General features: G+C 36.1%; 1 protein-coding gene across 1 annotated transcript in view; it reads right to left on the minus strand.

Annotated features, from left to right (window-relative positions):
* LRP1B (LDL receptor related protein 1B) overlaps positions 1 to 23,496 on the minus strand; it is a 1,946,873-nt gene that overhangs the window by 946,211 nt on the left and 977,166 nt on the right. Inside the window, exon 10 of the mRNA XM_063790432.1 lies at positions 6,993 to 7,155. Within this exon, the coding sequence (XP_063646502.1) occupies positions 6,993 to 7,155 (163 nt within the window). The remainder of the gene's footprint in view (positions 1 to 6,992; positions 7,156 to 23,496) is intronic.

Raw genomic sequence — 23,496 nt, forward strand, 5'->3', positions numbered from 1 at the left:
AGTGACGAGAAGATGGGAAAGACACTGAATACTAGAAACAGAGTTGTGCACTCAGTAATTGAGAGAGAGGTTTAACAGACTTTGAAAATTTATAGAGTAAAAAAGAAAGAAACAAAAAAATGGCAAAGGGAGCAAGTAGAAATGTGGAATGTTTTTGCATTGTGTTGACTTTATGAATAATATGAGTCAAAGAGCGCAATGAGAGTCAAATCAATTTGCCTTCCATTTCCACTAAAGTATTCACTGCATATAAACCACTCCAAGTTCCCCTGTTGTATTCCCAGGCTAAGCACATTGTAATAGAAATATAATTTATAACTAAAAGAGACACTAACCAAAAGTAATACTATGCATGAACTGCCACTTGAAGAAAGGTCCAGAGAAGAATTTGGAAAGAAGTTGAACCTTAACAAAAAATTTAGTTAATGAGAAGAATGTGAGTCCTATATAAAACAGCTGACATGAATTTATACCTTTGAATGAGCCTTTGAACCGCTAAGTTCAGTCAAAATTAGTGCAGACCAGGAAACACGTACTTTCACACCCATGTGGTCTTGCCTATTCACATCAGCAAATCCTGAAAGGAACTTGAATTTGGGAAGTGACAAGGGATTACTTTCTTGGGGTTCTTAGTAAATTGGTCTAAGATAGGCAGATAGCTGCTGCATAGTTAATTCTCCATGAACTTAACTACCACCAGAAGTGTTACTCATCCAAAAAAAGATAGGAGAGTCAAATAAGGAATTGGGATACATAAAAAATATTTAGATATTTAATAGGCTCTAGACAGATGAAAGAAACAAAATGTTACATAATACCACCCACTGAATCTGTGGGCTATAGATAAAAAAGCATTGGTAGGTTTTAGAATAATTAATACAAATTTATAAGCCTAGGGATGTTGTCATTATGTTGCATCAATACCCACTGATTAAAAGAAGTGGGCAAATAACCCCTTGATACTTCCCATCCTACAGGTGAATGCTGAGGTCAGCTAACCTGAGTACTGCTTCTGTGTGAGAACCTAGGTTGTTTCAAATATACGCTGATAAACCAAAATACACTTTTACCAATTCATTTTATTAGTTTTTTTTTTTTTTTTCCAAAGAAACTTTAAGTCCCAGATACCTGGGAGAGAAGCTGCAACATTTCAATACATAAACTCAGGAGAATGATTATTGGAGCTATTGGAATATCTTAATTTTTCTGATTTTCCTCCTAAAGAAAAGAAATGCACAAGAAAATTTGGAGGGAAACTAAGTTTATAGGAAGATATCTTTCCTTGAACAATGGGGATGTGCATCTGATTGCGGATAGCTAAGTCACATTGCTGGTTGGAAGTAGTTAAGAAGTTAGGAAATCAACTTTTGTTACGGGGGGGGAGTTGGTTGTAGGTATGTGTAGGGGGCTGTTTATCTTAAAAAGCTAGGACTCACAATTTGCAACCTGTCAAAATGTAAATAAGAATTTTAAAAGTTTAAGGCAGTCATAAATCACAGATGAGGACACTACCTTCCAAGATGGATATATTTATGGGGAGAAAAGAGTACAAAGGGTCGCATGTTTAAATGTTTTATGATGTTCAAACCCCTTACAGCTTTAGAACCGTCTCAGTCCTCAAAGTGATACATAGTGGTTGGGGGTCGGGGAGCAATCTCTGTATTTAATTTGTCCAAACATAGTCTGAGGCATTTAATAGCCAAATGTCTGTAACATTTTCACTTATGTCCTACTGCAAGTGCATTAGTTAGTGACAGTATCAGCTTGGAACCTGTGCCTGCTCAGGGAGCCACCTAACAGAAGTAGAAAACCTGCTAACTACTCCAAAGATCTCGTTACAAAACCTCTTACGTGTGTAGGCAAACCCGCTTCATTTGCTATCTTCCCAACTTCACATAACAACCCAGATTGGAATTTCATTGGTCAGTCCTGCTCCCTGATAGCTGTTAACTTTGATTCAATCTTTAATTTCTCAGTCATTATTAGCTTCAACAGTAAGGATCCAGGTGGGTGATGGGAAAGGGTTTTTTAAACTCTTCAATACTGTCAATCATTCTTGTGTGAATTTAACTTGAGATAAGCTTCACTCTCCTGTCTCCTGGCAGATGGCCTGCTCTTGTACAGAACAAAGACAACACACTTTTCCCTTATTATTGGCATGAGGTGATGGGTTCACAAATAAATCCTACAGATCACTCTGCTATTCACTGTCTGCAAGTCAAAAGATTCATCCCACACAGAAAAAGGGCATATGTTGTCCTTGGAAGATATTTAATTTCTGTTATTTAACTTAACATAGGAGATCTTCCCCCTCCCTCAATTTAGCCAAATCACATAATTCTTTTGAACTTGGGTTTTATCAATGGTACCCCAAGTTCCCCAAAATATATTTTCTCAAAATTTTAACTCCAACCTTGGTACCTTGACTAAAATATCTATTTACTTTTACTCTAATATTCTAATAATTATCACGCCTAGAATTAATTATCTCCTCTTGTTGAATACTTTTGCAACAAGTTCACACTCATAGTGAAATGCACTCTGTCTCAAGTATAGTGTGATGATTTTACTTTAATAGAAAACTGAGGGCCACAGCTTAGGAACAAAATTGTAGACTAGCTCCACCCCTGACCTCAGTTACAATCCTCATTAGACCCCGATACTAAATAGTTTGATATTGAAGCAGTGTCATGTTCAAAAATGCAGTTCCACAGACAAAAATAACTACAGTAGAATTTTATTCTTTACTCTTGTCTTTTGAAAGACCTTGAAAGTAATCCAAATATATCTTGTATAACAGCAATTGTTAGAATAAGGTTGTTCCTCTGTTATATCTTCCCTTATGGTGTCCTCAAAGGACATGCTAACCCAAAATCTGGCACCTTGGCAGTTGAGAAAACAGCAGAAGCAGATGTTCCTTCTCCCCTGATGCAGGCCATCAAAAAAATCATCTGACCTTTCTCTGAAGTAGATCATAAGAACCTCATGTGAGAGGTGCCCACTCTATACCCGGAGGAAAGGAGCTTCCCTATCTCTGAAAACATGGGGACACAGAGAAGAAACTGAACACACAGGCCTCACTAAGTTTCCCCCAGTTGATTATCATTAGATTATACCCCTTTTTTTCAATCGTGCTTCTCCACAGCTATCCACTTCATCAAATGTTACATTAAAAAAAACAACAACAGGGTTTTCCATTACTTCAGATGTTCATTTCTAATAGCTCCTATGTCATGTCAAACTTGTAAGTACCTTTGTATGCTTTTCTCTTATCAATATGTCTTTTATTATAGGTGCCTCAGCCAAAGCACAGCGATGGGTAAGAAAAAAGATCCCCCTCCATGTCCACCAAGCCATACTCAGAGGTACTCTATACTTTTCTCCTCCTACACCTTATATACCCTTCATCTTTATTTCTTCCCTAGGCTACACTTCATTTTTTTTCTTATTTTCTCTCCTCTTTTTCTCAACACTTTATTATATAATAGATTTAATCTGTATGAAATAGACCTTTTTAGAAGGATTTGTAGTAGAAAGAGAACAAGGTTGAAAAGAAAAAGGTCATCTTTGATGGGGTAGAATATTGGTCTCATTATTCTATTCATAATGGTATCACAAGTGTTGAAAAAATTAGCAATTATCATTGAGGCGAAATGAAGAAGAAACTTCACATATTCCACAACTCAGAAACTGTTAAGGTTCTTTATGTATTTGACCTTATTTAATCCTTTCAACAGCCCTGCAGGGCAGCACTATCATAATTCACATTTTTATGACAAGAAAACAAAGGCGGAAGAAATATCCAAAGTCACACAGCTAGTAACAGGTGGAGCCAGGATTTGATCTCAGTAAGACTGACTCCAGCATCAAGTTCATAACCATTAAAGAAGCAGAGACCTACTAACCATCTGACAGAAATGCTGTTTTTGATGTTGGTTGGAATATGATCTCTATGCTACCTGCCAACTCTAATGACTATAGAGAAATAATTTTGGAAAGTTTTCCAAGGAACTATTGAAAGGAAATGTTGTTAAAAAATTTTTGAAAGGAAGAAGAAAATCTCTAGAAGCATCTCTGGGAAATAGTCTGAATTAATGAGTCAATGTCCACATCTAAAAATCTAAAATTAAAAACAAGGTTGATTTAAAAATCTCTTCTTGGAAGACTGGGACTGGAGCTTGGCTCAAGTCATAATGGGAGTCCAGAGAAAGTTAGTAATCTGTATTTAAACCATGGAGAACTGAAAAACAAACAAACAAACAAAAACAAAAAAAAAACAAGAACCAAAAAATTATATTTCTTCAATAGTCCTTAGCAACAAAAGAATAGGAGGTTGAGAAAAATGAAGTTACAAATATGCTTAAGTGCCAGGTGCAGAGGCTCACACCTGTAATCCCAGTACTTTGGGAGGCCAAGGTGGGAGGATCACAAGAGGTCAGCAGTTTGAGACCAACCTGGCCAACGTGGTGAAACCCCGTCTCTACTAAAAATACAAAAATTAGCCAGGCTTGGTGGTAGGCAAGTGTCATCCCAGCTACTCAGGAGGCTGAGGCAGGAGAACTGCTTGAACTCTGGAGGCAGAGGTTGCAGTGAGAGGAGATTGCGCCACTGTACTCCAGCTTGAGCGATAGAACGAGACTCTGTCTCAAAAAAAAACAAAAACAAAAAAACAGTATGCTTAAGTAACAGGTACTTTCTCCAGGCAGCCTTTTGGGGGGTAAGGCAAATTTTTCTCCATTTTAAAATCTATGAAGGTCAAGCTCTAGGAGTTAGGTCAGATTATTAATACATTCTGATATTTTCTGAGCAGAAGTTATAATAGTCAAGGCCAAATACATATCATCCTGTAAAATTAGGAAAACCTAGGAGGAATTTTAGGTGCAGAACATTTCCCCTTTAGTAGGTCATGTGCAGTTTTTCTAACCAAAAAACTATTCAAATTATTCTAGAGCAGGCCCAAATGTAGAAGATAAAGGAAAAATCTCCTGTTCCGTTCTTAGATAGAATCACATCAATCCTAACTAAATTTCTGATATTAAGAGAAAAATAGAACGTATTTGAAAGTGTTCTGTGGCAAACAGGCCTGTATTTATAAAAGAGCTGAGCATTTCCTTCTCTGATATCTATGATTCATGATTAAAAACTGTGCTATAGAGACAGAACTAACTCAAACAAAAATTCCAAAGAACCTATTCTGATAAATGATACATGACAAAATTACATTTAAACGGTTATGAGGCCTGAAGGAATCCAGCAGAGAATAAGAGCAAATGATGTGGGGGTTTTCTACTCTTAATTCCTGTGACAAAAATGATAAAATATGGTTCTTTCATACAATGACAGGGAGAAACAGGAAACCTGAGAACAGAAAGTATATTGTTGTTCAGAAAGAGAGATGGTGTTCCCATATATTTCAGATTGGCAGTTTTATTTGAAAAGGGTCTCTGGATCTTTGTTTTTAAGAATGGGGAAGGATAAGAGCAGTAGAAAAAGGGGCAAAACACAATAGTTTTATAGTTTCACCTCTTAACATTTGACAGACAATGCTGTCTAAAGGCTAATTTGAAATTCAGTTATCACATCCAGGGAAAAACATGCAAGCAATATATTTCTCAACAGGATGCCAAAAGAATGTTGTTAGTGCATTTGTAAATTTCCAATTCTTTCTTACTGCCCTTATCCAACAACCCAAACAAATCAGTCTAAATACGACTTCTTTTCCTAATGTCTTTTGAAGCATCACTGCAGTCAGATTGAGTCAAGTAACCATCTGCTGCAAATACAAATAGAGCTACATTCAAGAATTATACTACACAGCCTTCCCAGCAAAGTTCTTACGTGCAAGCTGTTCTTGTCAAAATCAGAACCATTGTGATGATGCATCTTAATATTCAATCAGACTTTAAGTAAAGAGTGACAAAAGTCCACATATGGATGACAGCTGTTTCTTCAGTAAATATTTTCCCATTTATTGAATGGAGGCTTATGGCAGTTTAGGATATGTTCCATCAGACATTTCAGCCTGAACTGCCTGAGGACGATTAAAACAATAACAAGGATAGAATTTCAGTTTTCAAATCTTTGCTACAATTTACATCTGAAAAAATAACAGCTCCTTCAAATAAGGTGGTACACTATGTAGTTAATTTGAAAGTGTCCTTGCCCAGTAGTGACTGCTGAAAGAACTGAGTTTTCCTCCTGGCCCTCTCATAATACCACCATATTTGTAAAATAAAAGCATAATTCCTGTATTGATTTTCTAATCATATGAGCAAAGATGATGGGAATTTAAACATTTTATGACTATATTTTTATAAATTATGAAATATGGTAAAAAGATTAATGAGCCTATTAGCTAAAGAATGTCAGAAGGTCTCTATTTAACCAATAAAGTAGCTTGCAAAATTGGGAAGTTAAAAAAAAAAAGAAGATGAATTCTGATGAGGAATTCACTAACACCATAATAATATTTGGGTTTACATATCAACAGTCATCGAACGTAAGAGTCTGAACAAAGATATTCTTTATGTTTTACTAGTACCTGGGTAAACATATGTTGTGCCCCTTTTGTAAATCCTAAACGTTATGCTGGATATAAGTATGTCAACAGTACATCCTTCAAGTAGCATTCTGGAGGTTTGCTAACGAAAAAGTCCACTGTTAAGCATTAAAAAGTTTCCTCTCTTTAACCTAAAAATATGCTGAGGCTTTTCTCTGATGACCCCGATGCAATTCTTGGGAAGGTGGAAGGGAAGATGGAAGGTTATTTGTGTCTTACATTAGACCTGCAATATTCATATGCTAATAACTCACCAGCTTCTGCCTGGTGAGTTATAGCCTTTTTTTCCTTCCTGTGACACAGTTGTTAAAATCAACATTTTTAAAAAGTTTGAGTCTGTAGTCTTATTTTCCACAACAACACTTGTCATACTTCAATCTTTTCTTTTTAAATGCTAACTTTTTTAGACCAAACACTATAAAGAATTTCTTACCCTGCTATTGGATCTACTGCTATTGCTTTAGGATTGTGAAGCTCCAGATCAATCAGGGTGACACATACAGAACCGTTGGAATTACAAACAAAGATCCGGTCACTGACATGGTCCACAAAATAGAGATTTCGGGTGAGCCAGTCAATTGCCATTTGTTGCACATCTGAAAAACACATACACAAAATCATTGAATCACAGGTGCAATCTAGCATCATGATCTAAAAATAACATAAGTGTTTCCAAACCATCATAGAGGACATTTCAAAAGTATAGACATTTTTATGAAAAGAAACTGCAAAGTCTCTTGCTATGCCAAAATGTGACTTAAAAATTATGTAAAATAATTATCTTGGTGCCTTTCTTCTTGCTATCTGAAGACTGAAGATGACCTAGATACATGCATAAAGAGTTTCCACGTTTTAAAATATAGGTATTTAGAATGTAATCTCTTACTTTTTGCATTTGTCCAAAATAGTTCATTCGATGGAATGAACAGAACTGATTCAATAGCACAGCTAAACTCTGTAGTAGTGAGGAATAAATACCTTTTCTGAGTGTAAGGCAAATCCTTGTTTTCAGATTCCTTTTTATTAAAAGAAGGAAAGGGTGGAGAAGATGGAAAAGGAGATCTATACGATTCCTTTGTTTGAAAAAATATCCAAAACTTGGAAATAAAGCAAATGGAGGGGTGATAATTTCTTTCAATGGCATACTTAGGAATTGTAAAAAAGGCTTGCTCAGGGATTGATTAATTAATTCTCTAGAAGAGTGCTGCCCAACAGCACTTTCTACAGTGATGGTGAGAAAAGAAAAATAGCTAAGAGCAGTCTGAGCTATGTGAGGTATGCAAAATTAATCAGGCTCAGAGAGACTTGAGTATGGGATTTCAGCTATACCTTCCACACCTGAGCCCAGGGGCAGCTGTTTAAAGACATTTCAGTTCTGACTAGCTGTCTCACTCATTATCTTCATGTTCCTGGAACTTGTGATACAAAGAACAATGTATAGCCAATCAATAACTTATGTTACTTTAATGTAAATTCTTAGTAAACAAGTTAGGAAGGGTCTCTTCTTTCCCTTTAAAAACTTACTTGTAACTGTTGCTAATAGGAGTATACATTCAGAGCAAATTGAATCTGTACTACTGGGTTGCAATCCTCAAGCTTGGTCCAAATAAACTCTCTACTTAGATTAATTTGGCCTCAGCTTTTTCCTTTTAGGTCAACAATAAAAATATTCCATATTTATGCTGTCCCATAAAGTAACCACTAGCCAAATTTAACATGTGGCTACTATGACTGGAAAATTGAATTTTTATCATATCTAATTTTAATTAACTGGAATTTAAATTTAAATGACATAGGTAGCTAGTGGCTACTGTTGGGGCTTAGAAAAAGGTATCCCAAAATATATGCCGCTTTGGACTTCAGACTGCAAAGTACCTGGGGAGCAGCCAATGCAGGGATGGGTTTTCTCTGAAGTTCCCTTATCTGACAAAGCGAAGTTCCTTTAGAAGAAAGGAAGGAAGGAAGGAAGGAAGGAAGGAAGGAAGGAAGGAAGGAAGGAAGGGAGGAAAAAAGAAAGAAAGGGAAGAAAGAAAGAAAAGGAACAAAGAAAGAAAAGGAAGAAAAGAAAGAAAGAAAGCATCTGTAATAAACCCACTACCTATAATCTCATCAGACCAGAAAGATTAAGACAGAAGAAAAGAGGCTGAAGGTCAACACACCACGTCTTTTGCTAAGGACTGCTGCCTGAGAGAACCTGCATATCAAGACAACCTTTGTTCTCCATGCATTTCCTCCCCTCAACCTCCTATAACCTGTCACCACCTGAAACCCACAACTTTATTGTTTTCTGTAGCTCAGGATACTATACTATCTTCAGCCATCTGGTCTTTTCTGGAGTCGTATACCCTGTGGAATCCCAGTGAGTATGCATGTAATAAATTGGCATCCCTTTTCTCCTCTTAATATGTCTGCTGTCAAGTTTATTCCAGAGACTGAAATTACAGAATCTTCACAGGGTAGAAGCAAAATTCTTTTTGCCCCTACGCTATTCTCGATACTGCAGCTTTAGAAGAGCTTATCTGTCTTTGACTTGAGTATTTTTTGATCAGCCATACACTGAAATTGCATGTTAATTTGTAGATACTTCTCTGATAAAAATGATAAATTCAAAGGTTATGGTTTTATTGCCCTGTGAGGTATTAAACATTTATATGCCTAACCTATGAATCTCATTTAAATATTATTTTTCATTAAAATACCTATAAATACACAATTCCTCTAATGAGGTTAGACCAGCAATACTGGTCTGTTTCCCTCAATAATGCCATAAGTAATTTTCTGATCTATGTTCATTCTAGATTTTTATTATAGTCACATTTTTAACTTTTGAAAATTATACTTTGATACTTCCTTTCTCGAACTTAGAATGAATCTATGATTCACTGACTAAACAGAGTGACAAGGTTATGAACAGTCTACTCCACAATATGGCACTTTGGCATATTGAAGGAATTTGAGAAACAGCAGGTGCAAGAAGGGCTCCCTAACTTTCTCCTTTCCTCTGAAGGAGGTCATAGAAACAGCAGATACTGCAAAAACTCTCTAACCTTATCCTTCTCCCCTGGAGTAGGTCAGAAGATCCTCATGTGAGAGGTGACCTCCCTACCTCCAGAGGAAAGAAACATCCTTATTTCCAAAGATGGTGGGAAACAGAGAAATCTGAACAGGGGATGCTAAATGCCCCATTTACTATTCTTAGCTCTTAACCATGCCCTATCATGTTCTCTCCATAACTTTCTACTCTTCATCATACCTCGTATGAAAATACTCAGGCTCAACCATCTCTTTGGGTCTTCATTTCCTTATGAATGCTTCTGTGTCACATAAAATTTATATTAAATAAATGTGCATATTTTTCTCTTGTTAATCTTTTGTTAGTCTAATTGGCATGGTCCCAGCTGGAGAACTTAAAACATGTCAAAATTGTATTTTGTCCTCCCCTAAAAGAGTTTCCTTCTGCAATCTGAGCCTAAACTTTCCTCCTACCCTATGCCTCAAAATACTTCCTCAGTAACATGCTGCTTCTATTGATGTTCTCTTAATAGTAAGACTAACATAGACATATGTGTCAGCATTACCATTTGTAAGGGTATATTGTCAAAACAAGGTAAAGAAGGCAGAGACTTTGTGGGAATGTCTATCATCTCCTACAAGGATAAGCAGAAAGAAGATACTGCAATTAATTGGATAGAGATTTTCAGGCTATTGATACTAGTTTTATTCCTAAATTATACAGTTTTTATAAAATCATAAATATTTAAATTTTTCCCAAACAAAAATAAGCTTTTTTTTTTCAACCAGTCCATTAACCAGGGCTGTAAAAGTGTGAATTATTTATCTGTCTTGAGAAATCTGGAATGTATGGTTTGCTTTGTTTTTGAGTCTTTTTGTATTATTATATCAGCTAGAGCTCAGAACTCACTGTTACAAATGTCATTTCAAATACCTTGGGTTCAGATAAAGTATGTGCCAGAGTCCATTCAATGACCCATCCCTCAAGCTGGGCATGCAGTTGCTTTAGTCTATACAATTGTAATTTCAGACAAAAGAGCTGTTTGACAGCATTCATACCTTCTCTCAACTCTTTATCATTTCAGAAAGATTTTCTGCCACTGAAACAATAGATACTGTTACCAGTCATGCAACTTTGAAGAATTGAGATCTCACTACAGAACTTAATAATAAGCCAAACACTTAGTAACTATGGGGAATTGGCTTTGTTTCTCATTTTATAGTTGAAGTGTCGGCTTTTAATTTAATTTGTATTAGAATTAGAGAGTTGAGGCAATTAGACAAAGAGTTCAAGCAAGTAAGCCAATAAATAAATACATTAGATGGATGAATGGATAAATTTGACCAAATTTAATAAGCATTTAAATGTTTTCCAAATTACAGGAAGCTTTTTTCAACCAGCCTGGAAACTAGAATTTTTAAAAGTCTAAATTATATACCTGTCTTCAGAAATCAGAAAATGATTTGAACATTTTTAGAAGCGAAGTGAATTTCCTAAAGTATTGAGTATTTTACCTTAATTTTGCTGAAATATAACAAAGTTCATAGGAGATGAATGAAAATAACCATAATCATTTTATGACATTACTAAAATATCTCAAAATGTAAGTCCCTTATTGCTTTACTGTTACTGGAATGAAATTTTAAATATTTTCTTCTTACTATATTTTTTTAGTTGCTACTTATTCTTTTTTTCAACCAAAAGTCACCTGGATTTTGCTCTCATTGTTCCTTTGAAGTGGCTCTTATTTTGATTACTTAACATTCCTTAATTGTCAAAAGTTAGTGAGAAATTTTCTGCTCTATATCGATATCATCTGAAAGTACTGACCACTCATCTTCTGAAATATCGATAACTCTAAATATCAACATTGGCAAAAGTAGAAGAAAAAAAGAAAAATACTTTGAAACTTGTAAAGTAGTATATAAATACAAGCAACTATGTTTTTAAAACTTGTTATTTGTTAGGTTTAAAAACTTAAATTTGCACCGAGTAATAATTAATGAGAAGGAAACATTCAGAAAAGAGTTTAAAAAATGAATAGTTATAGTGATAACTCATAATTGGCTATAAAACGATACATCAATTTTTGTTATATTATGAGGCAAGTAATGAATTACCAGAATTGGTGAACGTAGAACTGAAACATTTTAAAGTCAAAAAATAACAGACGCTGGCTAGGTTGCAGAGAAAAGGGAACACTTACACATTGTTGATGGGATTGTAAATTAGTTCAACCATTGTAGAAAGCAGTATGGCAATTCCTCAAAGAGCTAAAAGCAGAACAACCATTTAACCCAGTGATCCCATTACTGTGTATATACCCAGAGGAATATAAATCATTCTATGATAAAGACACAAGCACATGAATGTTTAACACAGCACTATAAGCACCATTCACAGTAGCAAAGCCATGGAATCAACCTAAATGCTCATCGTGACTGATTGGAAAAAGAAAACATGGTGCATATATATATCATGGAATACTATGCAGCAATAAAAAGGAATGAGATTATGTTGTTTGCAGGAATATGAATGGAGCTGGAGGTTATTAGCAAACTAAGACAGAAACAGAAATCAAAATACTGCATGTTCTCATGTATTAGTAGGAGCTAAATGATGAGAACTCATGAACACAAAGAAGGGAACAATAGACACTGGAGTCTACTTGAGGGTGGAGGATGGGAGGAGGGAAAGGAGTAGAAAAGACAACTTTTGGGTAGTGGGCAATGAAATAATCTGTACAACAAACCCCCATAACACAAGTTTACCTATGTAACAAACCTGCCCTTGTACCCCGAACCTAAAATAAAAGTTAGAAAAAAACCCCACAAAATTGAGAAAGTCAAATCTTGCTTAAAAAAAAAATAAAAATAAAAGGAATTGTTGCGTCTTTTTTATGTCATTCTGAACCATTGTCTAACAAGGCCATCCAAGGATTAGTTCATTCTCCTGGGGAATATACCTTTGTTTGACTTATAATTTCAAGCAAATATTGCTTAGGTCTCCTTCTCTATGGATTTAATTTGTTTAAATCCATGTTTAGATTGATGCATTAAAAATACTTTTTCTCCAACAGAGATGCAAATGATTTCCATCAGGTAGAAAAGATAACTGCAACGTTTACACTTTCATTGTCCAGTACAATATTGACTAGTTTTATCTGTAATTTTGCAACCTTATATCAGTACTTTTTCTTTCATCGACTGTAAATATTTCAACCTCTTCCATTCTACTTTGAAACAGTTTTGCCATCCTGCTGGTTCTCTTGTTAATGAGCTAAATGTCTGCTTGACATATGCTCTCTATATATTTACATAAGTCATGTTTTTAACGTTTTGAAAATTATACACTGGCAATTGTCAGTACTTGATTTCTTCTTTATTTTCTATATTGATTTTCTACCAACCAGAAATGGCAAATTTCAATGTCTACAAGGATCAGAATGAGAACATAAATAGGCTAAATGTATTAATCAGGACTGTGGCAAATCTAGATGATGGCCAGAAAGCATACACCTACCTAAAAAAGGCAGCCTCAACTTCAGCACTTGTTTTGATCTAGAGATGCTTTGTTGCTTCAAAGAACTTCAAAACATGATTTCCACATTTCAGTTGAAATCTCTCAATTTTTCAATGTTATAAACTAATTTTTAAAATTTACAAAGCATTTTGTGTGTTCAACCAAACCTATCCGCAACCATATTGGACCAAGGGCCACTAGTGTGATGACACCACAGCAAAGAAAACACTGTATATCATTCGGTTCAGCCTAGCCCTCTAATTAAACATGTTTTTGAAAAGGTTACTAACATCAATGAGAGTAATTGTCCTTATATTAAATAAACAAAATACCAAGACTCCAAAATGGTGAGGCGATTAAATCAGATAACAAATATTAAAAATCCAGGATAGTGACATCCAGTAGATTTTTCAAAAATATTAGTTATCTCCCAGAGGGAACAAAAAGACTGTCCTTTAATTTATATCTTTGTGACTGCTTGTGATATGCATGTACTAGAGAATATTTTAGTACTAAAACAATAAATTAATAAGATATACAGTAGTTGTGATAATTTAAAAATATGCCCACAAATTCTTTGATACTCCTCCTTTTAAGAGATGAAGCCTAATTCTCCTCCTGAAGGTGGGCTGTTCTTTGTTCTTCTACTGAACAGAATGTGGAAGAGATGATGGAGTATAATTTCTGATGGTAAGTCATAAAAGGCATTGTAACTTCCATTCGGTTCTCTCTCTTTGGATCACTCACCCTGGTGGAAGCCACCTGCCATGCTATGAGGGCACTCAAGCAGCCCTATGTGGTCTACATTGCAAGGAACTGAGGCTTCCTGCCAGCAGCCACAAGAGTGAGCCTGGAAGCCAGTCTTTTAGCTCCAGTTAAGATGCCAGATGCCTGCAGTCCTGGCTAACATCTTGATTGCAACCTCATGAGAGTCTCTATAACAGAACCACCTCACTAAGCCACTCCTGAATTTCTGACCCATAGAAACTGTAAGATAATAATCTTTGCTGTTTTTAAAGTCAGCAAGCCTTGGCATAATCTTTTATGCAGCAAAAGATAACTGAGTAGTAAAATCCCTGCAACATTTAAAGATGAATTTTGTTGGCTTCCCAGCTCTTGGCTATCATTTTCTGACCAACCTTTAAACAAGACTGCCTACACCAATAACTGTTTTGGATTCCTGAAATTATCCATCGTGCAGCTCTAATGCTGAAAACACAGAGGATAATCCATAAATGCTCATAAATGAACCCTGAGAAATTTAAAGACACACTCTCTTGAAAATGTCTGCTCTATTTTATCAAAGCGTCATTCTGTGCATTGGGGCACAACCAAGGCCTGGATCCCTTACATTGTCCCATTCTCAAGAAGGGCAGCATCAGATAGGACTAGTGTTATGAAGAAAATAAGACGGAAAAATGGCAGAGAGTGGCTGTTTAGGGAAGCCATTCTGAGAAGGAAGATATTTGAACTGAGCTCTGACAAGAAGATGCTAGCCATGTGGAATTTGGGCAGTAAGGCCTACCAAGAAGAACTGAGCTTCGCATTTTCTGAAAATGAGAAGCAGGGGTAAAGGGGCTATTTTGTAGCTAAAATAAGAATGAATGAGAAAATATGAGGTAGCAAAGATAGGCAGGGATATGTAAACTATGGTCAGGGGATGGATTTTAGATTGTAAAACCAAGGAATTACTTTGTTGTCAATGCAATTTTTATTTCTATCATACAGTAAATGTGCATGATTTAAAAAGTCAAACACTCCATCAAGGCTTATGGTAAAAAATAGCAGTGTCCACTCCACTCCTCTCCATTCTCTTCCAACTGTTTTGGCTATGTCAAGTGCATTTACTTTCGTAATTCTCTATAAGACATTTCTATTAGTATTTTTAAAATTTAAAGCTTATATATAACTTAAAGACTTTCTGCTACGTAAGACTAGAAATTCATTCTTTACACCCCTCCACACTCATGCACGCATACACACACATATATTCACACTTTCTCTCCCCTCATCCTCCCACAATCTAATTTTCAGTTAAATTAATATTCAGTCTTTATATAATTACGACTATATACATTTGTGTTGATAGGTGAGAAAGTAGTTTAGTATTACTACACTTCCTTCCTTGAACAAGTTTTGGGTTATTTTTAGAGTTAGAGTTAATTGCTTTGTGTTTCAGCTTTTCTTTTTCTTTGTTAGAATTTATTATTGCATAATTCTACAAAAGAACTACAAAACTCCTCCCCAAATGGAAAATCAGTATTCTAGTCAGTTTTTTATTGTTGCTGTTGTTTACTTTTGACATCATTCCTGTTGCCTACCATCTTCCTGTTCCAAACTGCAACGGTTTACTCCTTAGCCATGGTTTGGGGGCTTCCTTTTATTAGTCCTGAGACTTACTGCTTATGAAATTAAATTCCCTGTTTTCTGCTAAAGTAGTTGATATGCCTTGGCTGTATCCCCACCCCACCTTACTATGCAAGGTATCTCACCTTGAACTGTTCTTGTGGTAGAGAATAAGTTTCATGAGATCTGATGGATTTATAAATGGGAGTTCCCCTGCACAAGCCTCTTGCCTGCCACCATGTAAGACATGATTTTGATCCTCATTTGCCTTCTACAATGATTGTGAGGCCTTCCCAGCTATGTGAAATTTTGAATCAATTAAACCTCTTTCCTTTATAAATTCTCCAGTCTCAGGTATATCTTTATTAGCAGGGTGAAATCAGACTAATACGGCAGTGGATAAGAAATTGCCTGTCTGTTGGGGTTGTATTAGGGAACCTAGAGGCCTAGCTATTTTCAAAACAGGCTCTAAGCTAATCCTCTTATTCTCAACCCCGCTGGAAAAACCCTACCTTCATTGGTGCCTGAAGTCTCTAAATGTTTAGCCTTGCTGGGGTTCTTATCTTAGATTTTTACTTATACTCACTTAAAGCAGGAAAATATGAAATCTTATTTATTATTTAATTATCCGCTCCTTATTGTCCGAAACTGTCTCACATAATTTGTCTCTTCTCTTTGACATTTTTGGGTTAATACATTCAAAAGCATTTTTGACTGTACTTAGAGTAGACTTTCAAAAAAGAACATATATGATATAAATACTTGTTTCATCTGCAGTGTTTCATGGAAGGTCACCAGGACTGTTTCAAGCAGGGCAAGGAGATGTCTATTCAGTATTTGAAAAAGATCATTCTGGTTGCTGTATGGATAAAGGGGAAAAGTCTGAAAACAAGTGACCAGTTAGGAACATACTGCAATTTCCAGGAGGGAAATATGGTAACTTCAAAGAGTATCAAAGCAGTAGTGAAGTTATGTGACAGAAACTCACCACCTTTCTTTAGTCAGTATTAAATATGTAATCATATTTAATGGGATACATTTAAGTTGTCTTCTAGCTTTGGTGTAGGAGCCAAAAATGATGGCAGAAATTTTGAAGACATCACAGAAAATCAGAAAAATTCCAAATGCAGATTTGTTTCTATTCACATTTCTGTTCTTGTATATTATGAATATTTTAACATTTTTATTTCTACTCAATTATTGCCCCATAAGTTGTGATGTTAAAGGAAAAGGTAAGATTATGAAGAAACCTATTCCATTTTCCTCGATTTATGTATCTCTTGAATGGTTTAAGTGGGAAATTAACATTTAGGTTTTATACCACATTTCTTTGCAGAAACGTTTGAAAATGCCTACTGAATAAGATGATATGATTGCATTTATTTTTACTTTTATATGTCACCATAATCTTTACCAAGAAGCATGTACTCACTTTATCCCTGGATGGAATTAAGCAAACTGAGTTGAACAAACAAAGGCTCTGTCAGGTTGGTACAGTAATTAAAATGGTATTATGGAAGTTCAATGAGCAGGCACATCCTAAGTCAGAGAAGGCTCTGTGGCACATTACAGAGCCTTTCCTTATTCCTTTAATGAAAGACTGTCCCCATCTATGCTCCTATCCTGTTTCTTAAACAGATAAAATGAATTCAAATATCTAGGACACTTCTGAATGCTAGCAGTCACGAAGCTCTACATAGAACCTGTGCATGTCTTTCTTGGAAAAAGACAAGGAAAGTGCTCCTGTCATTTGGTGGCAGGTCAATAACAGGTATCTGTGCGGGGTCTTGGATATTCTTATGCTTTTTGTTTGGGGGAGGGGGCACAGGTGACTGAGCTTTTATACCTCCTTCCACTCACTTTTACACCATTTCCCCAATTCCTTCTTCTAGCACAGGCCACAAGCCAATTTTATTTCCTATGGTAGATGCACTTAGAAAAGACTCCAGGTTATCCCTTCCCTACAGCAGAAAACATAGTTTACACAGAGGTGTCTTTTTCCCAGTAGGCAAACATTATATTCTTATTCGATCCACAAATCAAAAGTATTCATCCATTCCATTTTTATCTTTCCCCAATTCACCACATATTCAATCTATCAACAAATCTTAAAGCCTCCTCTTGAAACTATCCACTTCTTTCTATATCTGCTATTACGCTCCTTGTTTAGACACTATCTTATCTCTTCTGGATGGCTACAATAGTTTCTATAACTGCTCTGTCTGCTTCCTTTCTAGACCCACTGTAAAGTTCCTCACAGAGAACCCAGAGTGATCATTGCAAAACATAAATTATACCACGACACCATAGAAGAAATCAGTGCTCCTTGTGATCAGGGTTCTGTTTCAGTAGATTGCAGTGAAGAAAAGTCTTAAACTGATAGACTCTTAAGATTTACTGTCCCGCACAAATGCTTTCAGAAATACATCATCAATATCTTTACCAACATCTCAGCTTACTAGACTTTAGCTCAATTTTATGTTAAAACACCTTAGAGTATTTCTCTTATAACATTTTACCATGAAGGCCACTCAGGAACTGAGGCTCAGTGGGCTTTTATTTGTGTATTTTTTTCTTCTACATAGTTTTAGTCAACGACAGGTTTTACTCTAAATCTTCAGTCTGCATTTTTTTCCCAAAATATTGCTCCTTTACTTAAAAATCTCCAATGGCTTTCCACCATGATCAGGAGAGAATTTAAAGTCTTTAATATGAACTACAAGGCTCTTAAACTCCCTGTTCTAATATTGTCCTTGCTCACTCTACTGCAGTCACACTTGTCTGCTTTTCTTTGAACCTGTAGAGAAAGCTCCTTAAGTCTTGATTCTTGAAAAAAGGCAAAGGCACTTATTGATTTTTATAATTTATGTCTTCAAGAACTTGTGCCATTTTATTACCATTATGTAATTAATTTTGACAAATCGAGTAAGTTTAATATCTAAAATGTTTGTCCAACCCCATTAAAAAGTGGGCAAAGAACATGAACAGACATTTCTCAAAAGAAGACATACATCTGGCCAACAAACATGAAAAAGAGCTCAACATCACTGACCACTAGAGAAATGCAAATCAAAACCACAATGAGATACCATCTCACATCAATCAGAATGGCTATTATTAAAAAGATAAAAAATAACATATGCTGGCAAGGCTGCAGATAAAAAAGGAACACTCACACCCTGTTGGTGGGAGTGTTAACTAGTTCAACCATTGTGGGAAGCAATGTGGCAATTCCTCAAAGAGCTAAAAGTAGAACTACCATTGGACCCAGCAATCCCATTACTGGGCATATACCCAGAAGAATATAAATCATTCTACCATAAAGATACATGCACGTATATGTTAATTGCCGAACTATTCACAATAGCAATGACGTGGAATCAACCTTAATGCTCATCACTGGTAGACTAGATAAAGGAAATATAGTACATATACACCAAAGAAAACTATGTAGCCACAAAAAAACAAGACAAAAAACCAAGATCATATCCTTTGCAGTAACATGAATGGAGCTGGACTTCTCAGTCACAAGTGGGAGCTGAATGATGAGAACACACGGACACATGAGGTGGAGGGAACAATGCACTGAGGCCTGCCGGGGGTGGGTGTAGGGGAGAGCATCAGGAAGAATAGCTAATGGATTCTGGGCTTAATACCTAGGTGATGGAATGATCTTTCAGACATTACTTAGCCCTCAAGACAAAATAATATCTGATATAGTCATGGCTTATGCTCTCTCTTCATTCAAGTATCTGCTCAAATGTCAGTTTTTCAGAAAGGCCTCCATTGACCAGTAGATATTAAGAAGACCACTTATCCCCCTATATGTACACACACATACATACACGCATACACACGCGGTGACTCATCCCCATCAATGTATTCCATTGCCCTAATTTTATTTTTCTTGTAGTTTTCATCACTGAGAAGTTAACTAGTGACTTATCAGTGCACTATCTCCCCACATTAGAATATAAGCCCCATATGAGCAAAGGTCCTATATGTGTAATTCACTGCCGTTATTTCCAAAACCCAGAACTGTGTATAGCCCATAGTAAGTGTTCAGTGAATATTTAGAAATACATACTCGTATTTTTGCAATAGCCTTTGCTCAAAAAAGTCCTGCCTAAAATCCATGCTCTCACCTCTTCAGTCAGTTTAAGCAGCATCTGAAGTCATAGCTTTTTCATTCCTTAATCACCTGCAATATTTTCTTTGCTTTTACCATGAGCTCAAATATAATAAGTCACTTTACCTGAGAAATAAGTGTAGAAGGACGTATATTATTTAACATAGATGAGTAATTTTATGAAAGGACAATTAGGCAGACAGCAATTTGCAGAAATGAGTACCGAGGGTGAGTAACAATAGTGTGAGGGATGATAACACCATAACACGGTGTGAAATAATAGTGACAACTGGTGAGTCTGAATGAGTAAAAATGACTAAGAAAGCAAAGATCAAAATAATGTTCTGACAAAATGTCGTACTGAGGATGAAATACTACCACATCCACTTATGCATTAAAACTGCCACATCTTGATTTTACAGCCTTGCTGCTTGTGATTATCTGGAGTGCTATCTAGAGTGCTTTCTTATCTATCCCCCACCAAGAAACATTTTCTGACTCAGAGTCATGGAAGTTTATGGCTCTTGTTCCTATCCTCTAAGAGAGAATTTACTGACACCTAGTCCACGGTTTTATTTGAGACTACCAATTACCTTGACAACTTCTGTTTGCATATATTATATTACTTTAGATTACATTTTGATTTGTGTCCCTAAAAATACATATTTTAAGTTATTATTATATTCACATAATTACATATGTTTTTATACAAATATTATTGTACTTTTTTAATTATTCATTTTTGTCATATTTCTTAACCTAACCAACTTGTAGACTCCAAACCTAAATCACAACAAATAGAAAATAGAAATGGCGTATGTTTCCCCAAAGTATTAGCTCTAATATACAATTAGAGAAGAAGATTCTGGACTGAATACTTTTAGTGGACTGATTCTGTAAATAAAAGGAGGTCCTGTTAGATCAATGTTATCAGTTGCATTCAGTCTGTTAAAAGAAATTGCAACCAAGAAACCCAGTGACCAAATATTTGTGAGATGCTTCTTCAGCCATGTTTCCATTGACAAACATTTTATATTTATTTTTTCAAATTTTAAGTTCAGTGGTACATATGGAGGATGTGCAGGTTTGTTACACAGGTAAACATATGCCATGATGGTTTGCCACACAGATCATTCCATCACCTAGATATTAAGCCCAGCATCCATTAGCTATTCTTCCTGATGCTCTCCCCCACACCCATCCCTGACAGGCCTCAGTGTGTTGTTGCCCCCACCTCATGCGTCCATGTGTTATCATTCAGCTCCCACTTGTGACTGAGAACTCCAGCTCCATCCATGTTCCTGCAAAGGATATGATCTTGGTTTTTTGTTTTGTTTTTGTGGCTGCATAGTTTTCTTTGGTGATATGTACTATATTTTCCTTATCTAGTCTACAATTGATAAGCATTAAGGTTGATTCCACATCTTTGCTATTGTGAATAGTTCTGCAGTTAACACACATGTGCATGTGTCTTTATGGTAGAATGATTTATATTCTTCTGGGTATATACCCAGTAATGGGATTGCTGGGTCGAATGGTAGTTCTGCTTTTAGCTCTTTGAGGAATTGCCACATTGCTTTCCACAATGGTTGAACTAATTAACACTCCCACCAACAGTGTATGAGTGTTCCTTTTTTTCTCTGCAACCTCGCCAGCATATGCAATTTTTTGTCTTTTTAATAATAGCCATTCTGACTGATGTGAGATGGTATCTTATTGGGGTTTTGATTTGCATTGCTCTGGTGGTCAGTGATGTTGAACTCTTTCATGTTTGTTGGCCACACGTTACATCTTCTTTGGAGAAATGTCTGTTCATGTTTTTGTCCAATTTTTTTATTACATTTTCCATTCTGGGGTACATATGCAGAACGTGCAGTTTTGTTACATAGGTATACATGTTTGCTGTACCCATCAACCCATCACCTACATTAGGTATTTCTCCTAACGTTATTGCTCCAACCCCCACGCCCCTACAGGCCCTGGTGTGTGATGCTCCCCTCCCTATGACCATGTGTTGTCAGTGTTCAACTCCCAATTATGAGTGAGAACATGCGATACTTGGTTTTCTATTCTGTTTTGTCACCACCAGACCTGCCTTACAAGAGTTCCTGAAGGAAGCACTAAACATGGAAAGGAACAACTGGTACCAGCCACTGCAAAAACATAGCAAACTGTAAAGAACATCAACACTATGAAGAAACTACATCAACTAAGGAGGAAAACAACTAGATAGCATCATAATGACAGGATCAAATTCACACATAACAATATTAACCTTAAATGTAAACAGGTTATATGCCCCAATTAAAAGACACAGAGTGGCAAATTGGAAAAAGAGTCAAGACCCATTGGTGTGCTGTATTCAGGAGACCCATCTCACATGCAAAGACACACATAGGCTCAAAGTAAAGGGATGGAAGAATATTTACCAAGTGAATGGAAATGAAAAAGAAAAAGGTTGCAATCCTAATCTCTGATAAAACAGACCTTAAAGCAATAAAGATCAAAAGAGATAAAGGGCATTACATAATGGTAAAGGGATCAATGCAGCAAGAAGAGCTAACTATCTTAAATATATATGCACCCAATACAGGAGCACCCAGAATCATAAAACAAGTTTTTAGAGACCTACAAAGAGACTTAGATTCCCACGCAATAATGGGGGGGGAGGACTTTAACACCCCACTGTCAATGTTAGATTGAGACAGAAAATTAACAAATATATTCAGGACTTGAACTCAGCTCTGGACCAAGTGGACCTAATAGACATCTACGGAACCCTCCACCCCAAATCAACAGAATATACATTCTTCTCAGCACCTCATCACACTTATTCTGAAATTGACCACATAATTGGAAGTACACACTCCTCAGCAAATGCAAAAGAACGGAAATCATAACAAATGGTCTCTCAGACCACAGTGCAATCAAATTAGAACTCAGCATTAAGAAACTCACTCAAAAGCACACAACTACATGGAAACTGAAAAATCTGTTCCTGAATGACTACTGGGTAAATAATGAAATGAAGGCAGAAATAAAGATATTCTTTGAAACCAATGAGAACGAATACACAATGTACCAGAATCTCTGGGACACATTTAAAGCAGAGTGTAGAGGGAAATATATAGCATTAAATGCCCACAAGAGAAAGCAGGAAAGATTTAAAATTGACACCCTAACATCTTTGCCCAATTTTAATGAGGTTGGACAAACATTTTAGATATTAAACTCACTTGATTTGTCAAAATTAATTACCTAATGGTCATAAAATGGCACAAGTTCTTTGAGACATAAATTATAAAAATCAATAAGTGCCTTTGTTTGTCGTTTTTTCAAGAATCAAGTCCAACAATCAAAACCAATCACCAAATGAGTTGTTTAATTTGTTTGACATGGGTAGAAATTACTTCCAGGAATAACACTGAGGCATCCTGAAAGTTGTTAGAACATCTGTGAATTGGGGAATGATATGAGAGAAATCCGGATTTGTGATGGTCCTGCAATGGCCAGTTTATGGTCCTCCACCTCAGATACTTCACTTCCAAAGGTAGCCTAGGACTAGTCCAAATAGAAATTGGGGTGTTATTTTCCTGAGAGATTTACCCCATAGCACTTCAGATGTGTATACCAAGAAATAAATGTACTTACATGTTTGAGATGAGGAAAGGAGAACTATAAAATAGGTACTCATATGGAAATTTATACATAATAATTGCCAACAGTAAGTTCTGAAAATAATTCATATTTATAAGAATGTAAGAGATGACACTTTGGGAGGCCAAGGTGGGTGGATCACAAGGTCAGGAGTTTGAGACCAGCTGGCCAAGATGGTGAAACCCCGTCTCTACCAAAAATACAAAAATTAGCCAGGTGTGGTGGCAGGTGCCTGTAATCCCAACTATTTGGGAGGCTGAGGCAGGAGAA

The sequence above is a fragment of the Pan troglodytes genome, chromosome 13 (genome assembly GCF_028858775.2).
Source record: "Pan troglodytes isolate AG18354 chromosome 13, NHGRI_mPanTro3-v2.0_pri, whole genome shotgun sequence".
In the NCBI taxonomy this organism is placed as follows: domain Eukaryota; kingdom Metazoa; phylum Chordata; class Mammalia; order Primates; family Hominidae; genus Pan; species Pan troglodytes.